This window comes from Trifolium pratense, linkage group LG2 (assembly GCF_020283565.1).
Source record: "Trifolium pratense cultivar HEN17-A07 linkage group LG2, ARS_RC_1.1, whole genome shotgun sequence".
NCBI classification, from domain to species: Eukaryota; Viridiplantae; Streptophyta; class Magnoliopsida; order Fabales; family Fabaceae; genus Trifolium; species Trifolium pratense.
In genome coordinates, this window is record NC_060060.1 from 28,430,984 (window position 1) to 28,441,802 (window position 10,819).

General features: G+C 30.3%; 1 protein-coding gene across 1 annotated transcript; it reads right to left on the reverse strand.

The window, feature by feature from the left end:
• Positions 1-783: 783 nt before the first annotated feature.
• Positions 784-1,855, reverse strand: LOC123905519 (dof zinc finger protein DOF5.3-like). Its single transcript, XM_045955155.1, has one exon. It carries the CDS (start codon positions 1,853-1,855, stop codon positions 968-970), a length of 888 nt encoding a protein of 295 aa, XP_045811111.1. The 3' UTR covers positions 784-967.
• Between the last annotated feature and the right edge of the window lie 8,964 nt (positions 1,856-10,819).

A 10,819-nucleotide genomic window follows, 5' to 3' on the forward strand; every position in this document is an offset into this window, starting at 1 on the left:
ATAATACAACGTTTAGTCAAAAAAAAAATAGTAACGCAAAAACTCATATAAACGACAAATAATAATTAAATAAAAAATAAATGGCAATCAATTTTTGATGTCCTTTAACAATTTGATCTTGAGTTCTATCCTTAATCAGCGTGTATGAAAATAATATTTGTTGGAAGAAATCAGCCCCTTAAATGAATCGTAGTTATCTTGAAACACTAATCCCTACAGTTGCGTTCAAATAATACTTCAATTTACAAAAGCAATAATTTATAAGAACAAATTGTTCACATGACAAAAAAAAAGTTAAAAAAAATGGAATTCGATTATTTAAAACAATAATCGTTCAATTTTTACTACCAAGTCAAGTAGTTGAATTATGTAACAAAACACTAACGCAGATGTAATTATCGGGAGGTTCCAGATTCGAGCCTTCCTATAGTACTCTTAGAGGGAGGTAAATTTAATTATCTTTGTAAGCATTCTAAAAAACCGTAAGTTCTTCTCTACCGTGGTTTGGGACATTATCCCCTCACCCTAAATTTTTATATTCAAACAAAAAAAAGTGCACAAAATACTTATGCAAATAAAACAAAGACTTTGAAAATGAAAGAGAATTTCATATGTTCATGTCATGCACATGCTCATCTTCCATCAACTTTTCAAACAAAGACATATCACTACCTTTTTATGCATGCATGATAAGATTAAAATAATTTATCTTAATCCTCCTGTATTAATCAGCAATTTAACTTCACTTTTCACATAAGTAGAGCATTTCATCAACAGAGCAAGTAACAAAAACAAAATCACAAATATTATTTCATAATAATAACTGTCATATTTCAAAACAACTTAAAGAACTTATAACTTAAATTTATTGAACTTATAACATAAATAACTAAAGAAAAATGAAACAAAACAAATAAATTGCTCAGAGCTATGTCTTCCATCCCCGGATTCTCTAGGTGCAATAAGATCACTGAGGAGAGTTGAATCCGGCCAGATCCGGCCATTGATTTGGAGTCAAAGCAGGAGAACCAGCACCAGCAACACTGCTACCACTACCGCCAGCACCACTACCATTCCTATCAGAATTACCACTAGGAATGGAAGTGGTGCTGAGAGTACCATTCATGAAACTTTGTGGCCAGATGTTAGAAGCAGCAGCAACACTAGCATTTGACGTGGTAGATGAGGGAATCAAGTTCAAACCTTGTTGTTGTGAGGTGAACATTCCTCCATTACCTGCCATTTGATAGTACTGTTGCATTGATGGACGATTTGGCCCTTGTGATGAATTTCCAAGAGCAGCAGCAACATTAAAGCCTTGTAAAAGACTTAAATTTGAAGAACCAACACCACCGAGGTTCAGAGACGGGTGATCAAAATTGTGTGCTGATAGATTTGGATTCAGAGACTGGTTAAATGCCGCAAAAGACGACATGTAACCAACCCCACCACCACCTTGATAAAAAGGAGCAGCAGAGGAAAATGAAGTCAAACTCAAAGCAGAGTCTTTAGCCATAGCAGCCATAGTAGACTGAATAGTCGGCTGTGGCAGCATTGGCTGAGACACAGAAGAATTCCCAGAGGAATTACTTGTGGAAGTCGAAGGTGAGTTCTTAGCTCTCTTTCCCTTACGACTACCGCCACCAACTGGAACATTTCTCAATGTTCCACCTTGAGTCCAGTACCTTCTGCATGATTTACAGAAGTACCTCGGTTGGTTTAGACTGTAATTATTGAAGTAACAGAACTTGGTGTTGAATGATTGACACCTAGGACACTCTTGAGGCGGCTGAGGATGAGGATGAAGTTGCCTATTCATCTCACCTCTTTTTCCACCATCATCACCTTGCTCCATCTCTTAAACTTTTTTTTTTTTTAATATTTTTTTTGAGTGAGTGTTTTTGGAATAGAGTTGTTCTATATTTATAATAAAAAATCCAAGAAAAAGACAAAAAAAAAAAAAAAAAAACAAGATGCTAATCCTATTGGTTGGTTTCTGGTTTTTAGAAACATACAGAGGTATTAAGGAAATTTTTAGTGAAAAGTGCTTAAGAAGTTTAATTTTTACCAGATTTTTTAGACTAATTAAGAAATTATTTTACGTAACAATATATGAAAATCTACAATGACCAAAACAACTATGATTTTACTTTTTGCATGATTTTACCACATATTAAAGTTTGAATACAAAAAAACAAAATAATCGTCAAACTATAAGGTTAATTATTTTCCATTTATAAATATATGAAAATATTATGTATGTATCTACTCTAATATAGGTATTAAATTCAATATGTTCAACTTCATTAAATGTTTTGAATGGATTAATTTAAAATGGATTAATTAATTAAAAGAAATGGAAAAAGAAAAAAAAAAGATTATCAACAAAAGTACATAATTAATGGGAATGGATTCATATTTGAAATATTTATCCACCAACCCCAAAGGAGAAAAATGAATTTCTGATTTATTTTTTATTTATGAAACTCTATAAGGAAAAACAAAGAAAAGAAGGAACACAAACATCACCTGAGACTATAGTTTGACAGAGATGAATGAATGAATGAAAACTTTACTTAAGAGTCTGAATTTGTGCTGACCAAGAATTCAACCAATAAGAAAAGAAAAAGTGAACAAGTGTGAGTGCTAAACATAGTAACCTGATGAGGTGGCATGGTCAAAGCAATGGGTAGGAGTAGGACCCACTGGAATCAATCTAAGATACTTGGTAGTAATATTTGGTCAAAGTATATCCAACGGCTGTTATTTAATAATTACTTCATCTAATTCATAAGATTGTTTTTTAAACGTGAATATTTCGATACACATCTTATTTGGATATGTACTATAGTTATATGTTGAGGTGCACAATTTTGATCAGTCCAAAAATTAATAAATATTATTTGTGAACTTATTAAAAGTATGCATCCTAGTAGTGTATCGGTACATATTTAAATAAAATGCGTATCAAAGAATTCACTTTTTTAAATTCATCGAATGATCGACATATATGTCTATATTTTAAAAAGTAAAAAATTTCTTATATTTTTTTTTTGGTTTACAATGAGCTGGTGATCGAACCCAGGACCTACAACGTACTACCAAAATCTCTCACTACTAGATCAAACCTAGTGGCTTAAATTTCTTATATTAAAGATTAGAGAGAATATATTTTTATTTTAAATGTGATTTTTGTTGCGTCTATAGACGAAGTGAAACTCAATTGCGAGGTTCCGAATTTGAACCGGATTAAAGTTGTTCAATCTAACAATATTTGACATTGTTGATTGAGTTAAAACTTATTTGAACCGAGTTAAATAAGTTTTTATATACCAACTTTCAGTTTTAGTCCCTCTAAATTTTATTTTTTTTATAAATTAAGAGCGTCTAGAAATTAAGTTATAAGTGGACATCCCAACTATGTTGGCACCCCCACCTATCCTCCTCCTCTATCTATTAGCTCATATGTATTAATATAAATAGGAAAAAAAATATATATACATGCTAAAAATAAACATTGATAATGGTATGTTTAAAGGTGTGGTTTGATTTGCAAAATAGTAAGTACGAGACAGTGTCTCGTACTTACGTAGGGCGTAATAAGATAACATAGGATAAGACAAAACAAAACTGCACCAAAGAGAGATTGAGTTATAATATTTTTTATATACGAAAATAAAATTGATATTTTCATATTTTTTATAGTTGTACTTTGGACAAAAAACTATCATGTGGTTCATTGAGGGTTTTGTCCCTTACTACCTATTTTCTCGAGTCTCATAATTAATATCTAAATTAAAAAGAATACAATAAAAATTGTCAAATTTAATATTTTATTTTTTAATAGATCAAACGCTGGTTATAAAAATAAGAACATGCTTAACTCTTTTATTTATTTAAGTGTGATTTTACACTTCCTCTTGTACGGTGCCACTCTCACTGTTGCTTTTTCCTCCCTAATGCTAGAGAAGAATATTATTCTTTTTAAATTTACTTTTAATTTAAACAAGGATAAATAAGATACTGTCAACATTATATATTTTTTTGACAAATATAATTTATTATTTAATTTAATGTAGAAAAAATTTTCTTTAATTTTATTAAGAAAAAGAATGTGTTAAAACTATTTTAACAAAGTACAATTATGTGAGTATTACGTATTAATTATACAAGACATAATTAACAATATTTAGTCAAAAAGACATAATTAAAAATATTTAGTCCCGTTAAAAAAAATATTTAGTCAAAAAACACATAATTAAAGATATGTTAACAATCCTGACAAAAAAAAATGTTAACAATTATTTTTAATTAATACATAGTACACTAAAATATTTGTTTTTACAGTTTTATGAATCTACTATCATATAAGAGCTACATTCATTTCTAAATTATTTATAGGCTATAATAAATAGATAATATTATATTGACAAAAAAAAATTAATAGTATACATAATGTTTTAAAAAAAAATAGGAAATAGAAAAGTATTACCGATAATACTAGAGTTAGGTATATGGGTATGGTCTGCGGACAAACCCGTTCAACCTGCAGTTCACCTAGACTTAAGTTTTTTTTATTTGTTAAACAAGACTATTAAGGTTCTTATTTAAATATCGTTAAGTCTGTATTTTCTTTTTATGGATTTGAGGCGTGTGGAGAACGAATAATGACAATGAGAATGAGTTTAGATTGGTTTTGGTTGCATTACTTGCATATAGAAGACATATAAAATTATTATCTTTTTAGCATAAAACTATTAACAATAATAGTTTTTTTAGGTTTTTAAAAATGAAGAATTTTTACAATATCAATTTTTTAGTTACTTTTTTTTAAAAGTGGTTTTTTTATATATTTTATTTTGTAATAGTATGCGGGTCATCGTTTAATCCACTGACTAACGCGGACCGGACTAAGGCCAACATATTATAATTCATTTTCGATGTTTTCTTTCCCCATCCCCCGTGATTCTTTTATCCCCCCAAAATTTCTAATTTTTCCCTTGCAAAAAACTTCGGTTTATAGAAACAGACGTTTTTTTTTTGCCTTGAAAACATATTTTGGTTTATAAAAACTGAAATTTACTCTGAATTTGTACTAGAAAAAATTCGGTTTCTGCGAACCGAAGTTTTTTGCAAGGCAAAATTGGAATATTATGGGGTATAAAAGAATCACGGAGGGTGGGGAGAGAAAACATTTTCATTTTTTTTTTTTTGAACAAACCAAAATGAGATATATATATATTAACAAAAACAATCTTCATTTGACCATGGGCTAGCCTGGTTCGTTAAATGTGCAGGTTTATACGTGCAGATTAAAAAAAAGGGCCAACATGTACCCAACTCTAGTAATAACCACAACAATATTGACCATTTTGCAAATGTCGCTATTGAGATTTTATCTATTTGAGACTACAAAGTGAGATGTTTTCTCTCCCCACCTCCCGTGAATCTTTTATATCCCCCAATATTCCAATTTTGTCCTTGCAGAAAAATTTGGTTCGCAGAAACCGAATTTTTACTAGTGCAAATTCAGAGTAAATTTCGGTTTCTACGAACCGAAAGTGATACTCTTAACCATTGAGATGGCACATGGGTTTTGAAAATAAATAGGTTTAATTATAGTTTTGGTCTTTCCATTTTTACATTTTCACTAAATTGGTCCAACTATTTTAAAATCTCACAGTTTTGGTCCCTTATCCGGATTTTTATTCTCAAAATTTTTAATTTAATATATTTTAAAAGATATGACATACGATTTGATGATAATAGATTCATTCAGGTGTATTAATTACTTACATTTCATTAATTAATTTTTAAAAGTGAATAATTTTTAAAATTGAAATCGAAGTTTTTATTGAATTTTCTTGTAATTTCATGACTTTTGATCATTTATTTATCATCCAATTGTATGTTGTATCATTTAAAATATATGAAATTACCATTTTTAAGTACAAAAATGTGATAGAGGGACCAAAATCGTGTGATTTTAAAATAAGGGGATCAATATCGTGAAAATATAAAAATAGAGGAACCAAAACTGTAATTAAGTCAAATATATACAAGTGGATTAGCATAGTGATTAGACTCAGACATACTTTTTACATGAATAGAATTAAGATAGAATTTTATTTGATTTTACTAATTTAGATAAGAAGGAAAATGAGAAAAAATAGTTTTTAGTTAAAATAGAGATTATGTGTGAAAATATAGGGATATGGATTTATTTTTGGAAGATTTGGTTAGGAATTTGTACGAGAGATTATGTGAGAAAATATAGAGATATGGATTGATTTGGTTAGGAATTAGAATGAGAGATTATGTGAGAAATTATAGAGACATGGATTGAATTAGTATGAGAGAATATGTTGAGAAAATAGATTTTTTATTTATTTATTCGGCTTAAATGCAGTTTTACGCAGCTATTTTGAATAAATCGTAATTTTACCCCTATTTTAAAATCCGGAATTTTACTCCTCTATTTTATAATTTTTTGGATTTTGCCCCCCCCCCCCCCCCCCCCCCCCCCCCAAATTCTGCACAAAATCTGCTTCTGAACCTCAACTTCAAAGCTTTGTATAAAACTCAATTTGGATCAATAATTCACCAAACTGATACCAAAATGACCGTAATCGAGTTAGCTTTCCACAGAATCAAACGACTAAATTTGGAGTTACAGAGAGAAATTAATTACCGTTTTAGTGAAGATTTGTTCAAATTAATTATTGTATGGACCTACTACTGGTATTTTCGTCACGTCTCTCGCCCTGTAGCCCCGTTTTGAATAGTATTTACAAGTCTGGAAAGATAACAAAATTACCCTTGTTGGCATTTCAATTTCATCGAATTTGGAGTACGATACGTTCGGTAGACGATGTTGAATTTGAAGGTCAGAATTTGGACATGTCTGCACTAAATCAAAAATACTCTCCCTCTGTAACTTCAAATTTAGTGGGGTGTGATTCTATGGAAAGCTAACTCGATTACGATCATTTTGGTACCGGTTTGATGAATTATTGATCAAAATTGAGTTATGTGCGAAACTTTGAAATTGAGGCTCAGAAGCAGATTTTGTGGGGCAAAATCCAAAAAATTATAAAATAGCCGTAAAATTCAGGACTTTAAAATAGGGGGTAAAATTCCGATTTATTCAAAATAGGGGGAAAAAACTGCATTTAAGCCTATTTATTTTTTGATAAATTAAGAGCATCTAGATATCAAGGTAAAGTTAGACATCCCAATTATGTTAGCACCCTTACCCATCCCCATCCTATGTCTATATCTTTTTTTTTTTTACGGAAGCAAACTTATGACATTTCATTAATAATAACAGAGGCAATACAACTAGGAATTACATCAATCAAAAGTATTGCGAGAAGCATGGGATAGAGTTGCTCGTGCAAGAGCATGAACACTTCCGTTTGCTTGTTAATGATAGAACCATACTCCGATCTATTTGGTTTGTGGCGTTTTACACCCTCCACATCCATTTTGCAATTCATCTCAACAATCACTTTGTCATAGCCTAATGTTGCAATCCATTCGAGGCCTTGAAGTAAAGCCCAAGCTTCTGCTTCAGCTGGTGTAAGAACAAAATTATGGTAACATGAAAAAGCTTTTAGAAATTCACCTTTTTCGTTACACAGACACACTCCCATGCTCACTTTTTCTTCCGGTGTAAGCTATAAACACCAAACCCTAAAATTTAAACCCTAAACACCAAACACCAATCTTTTATATTATAAGCTTGTATACACAAGCAAACCCTAAACCCTAATTTGTTTTCTCTATTTTCCCTCCATTTTATCTTGCAATTTTTATTAAAAAATAATACAATTTTGTCTTTACTAGGATTCGAACCTGCAACCCTTCAGTACAAGACAATATTTCCAACCAATATGGCAAGTATACCCATTGTGATTAAAATTATGTGCAATAATTGATAAGCACCATCAATTTTAAAAGTATATCATATCAAAATTATTGTTGACTATATTATTCATCACGAAATATTTTTATGTCTTTCCTGATAGATGATTTTTTTTTCTACCGGATCATAAATTTAGAGAATAATTATCATGTGAGATTTGGAAAGTTATTATCACGTGTAATTTGGAAAGTTATTATCAAACTCATTTTGCTAAATCAATTTTTTTGCAATACAACCAAATACAACCATAGTCATGTCACTAATCATATTTATTCTTTTGATTTTAACATTGCAGATTTAATATTAACCTATGATCAATTGATAAAATATGCACTAGCAGATCAATTGTGATTTAAATTTTGTCCATAAAGTGTTAAGGTCCATCAACTTTCATAGGAAAGATTTCATACGACAATTAAGCACCATCAATTTTTATTGCACAATTTAAACAATTAAAAATCGATAATCTCTTATCTCTTATATTATAAGCTTGCTAACATAAGCTAATCCTAAACCAAATTTTTTCCCTCTCATTTTCTCTTTCTTTTTATTGCAGCTTTATATTCAAAAAATACATATTTTTCTACGATAGGAATCGAACTTGCATCTCTTACTTACAATAAAACCTTTCAACCGCTAAAACATGTGCTTCAATTATGAAAGAATTTAGGAATCCTAATATGTTAACCCTGTTTTCAATAAATTTAAACGGCGGAATTAATCACAATTTTTATTTATTTATGGATGTCTACTTAATGTTCTTGATTGTGTCTTTAATTTTTTTTTTTAACCTTTAATTATCATCAATTTTTTAACCTTTAGTTATCAGCAATTTTTTTTTAATAAGTAAACAAAACGATGTGGTTCCAAAATTATTTAAACAATATATAAAATATAAAATAAGCACATAAACAAATATAGAATAATTAGTCCATGAAATTCCCTATACTACTCTTATTGAAAATGGCTTAGAATTTTTGTATTTTATTTTTTATTGTTACATATTACAGCTAATTAGACTCATGCACCGCATGGGTCAAAGTTCTAGTTCTTAAAACTCTCAAACCCTAAATCCTAAACCACAAACTTCAAATCCTAAACCCTAAGCTCAAACCAAAAACTCCAAACCCCAACTCTTAATCCCCAAAACCTAAAACCCCAAAACTTTAAATTTGGCAGATGCAGAGTAAACTTCATTTGCTTTTAAACCCTAAACACCAAACATCAATTCATAAACCCTAAATCCTAAACCACAAACTTCAAATCCTAAACCCCAAATCCTATGCTCCAAACCACAAACTCCAAACCATAAACCCCTAAACTTTAAATCCAAAACCCCAAACCCCAAACTCCAAATCCCAAACTCTAAATCCTAAATATCAAACTACAAAACCCAAACTATAATATGCATATCTTAATAAAAGCTTAAATCATAACATTACTTTTTGCAATATGTTTGTTTATGATGCATCGTACAGTAGGATCATATCTTCTACACAAACAATCTCAAACAGTGATATTTCTATTTGGCAGATGCTGAGTAAACTTCATTGCTTTAAAACCCTAAACACCAAACATCAATTCTTAAACCTTCAAACTCTAAATCCTAAACCACAAACTTTAAATCCTAAACCCCAAACCTAAGCTCCAAACCAAAAAAACTCCAAACCCCAACTCTTAAACCCCAAATCCTAAAACCCTAACTTTAAACCCTAAATCACAAACTCCAAACCCTAAACTTTAAATCCTAAATACCAAGCTGTAAAACTCAAACTATCATATCCACATCTTAAATAAAAACTTAAATGGTAACATTACTTTTTATAATATGTTTGTTAAGGATGCAACATACATTAGAATTCTATTTGGCAGATGCTGATAAACTTCATTTGTTTTTCTTCGCATTTTGTTTATATAAAATTTTGTTAGTTAATTGCCAATAACTTCTTATATACACGTCGATTTGATGTGAAACGCGAATCATCCGAAAATAAACAGAATTTAACACAAAATAGACTATGCGATAACTCAATTGGGTTATATTATGACTAAGAAAACTGAAGTGCAAGTTTCGGCTACTAATTTAAAAATCCTCATTGATGTTGTTTAGTGTCCTTGCTATATATGTTGGTACAATGCTTATATTGAAGAGAGAGAGAGAGAGAGGGAGGGAGAGGGAGGGAGAGAGAGGTATTAAGAGGGTCAACATGATATTTCTGATTCCATTGATTAATTACTTAGACATGATTAAAGTCTTGCTATATAAGTAATTATGTTGCTATAGTATATTTAGATGCGAAGAGGGGTTAAATATTTCTAGTCCATTTTTTTTTATCAAAATATTACTAACCCATGTTATTAACTTTCTTTCGGTCATTTTAGTTAAATGAACTCACTTTTCTTGTCATCTATTATGTAGAAGTGATTAATGATCTCATGGTTTCATACGTATCAACAGAAACATGTATAAGTACCCTTCTTCTGACCGTCGTCCGTGGATGATCCACGGCATCCTCGGTTTGGTGATGACCGAGTTGCAACGTGAGTTGGCATGGTTTTAATTCTTAGAGAGACACAATAGTTTCTCTTCAGTCACAAAATTCACACAATCACTCTAGTCAAAGAATCAAGAATATTTGAAGAACTTCTAACAACTCATATTTCAACCGCATAAATTGGATTCAAATAAGAGATTAAAATATAAGCGGTCTATTTCATCCAACATTTCTGATTTACCGATTGAATTTGCAACCACATGCAATCTTAATTCGAAGACACACACACGTGAGATGAAGTTTTCGAAATTTATTTTTTTTACTTGAATTAAATTTAGTTATATAGACTCAAAAACCAAAACAAACGAAATGCAAATTCCTTTCTTACATAGACTTA

Excerpts from the sequence above, each read along its gene's own strand:
- LOC123905519 (XM_045955155.1), bottom strand. The coding sequence starts at position 1,855 with ATGGAGCAAGGTGATGATGGTGGAAAAAGAGGTGAGATGAATAGGCAA.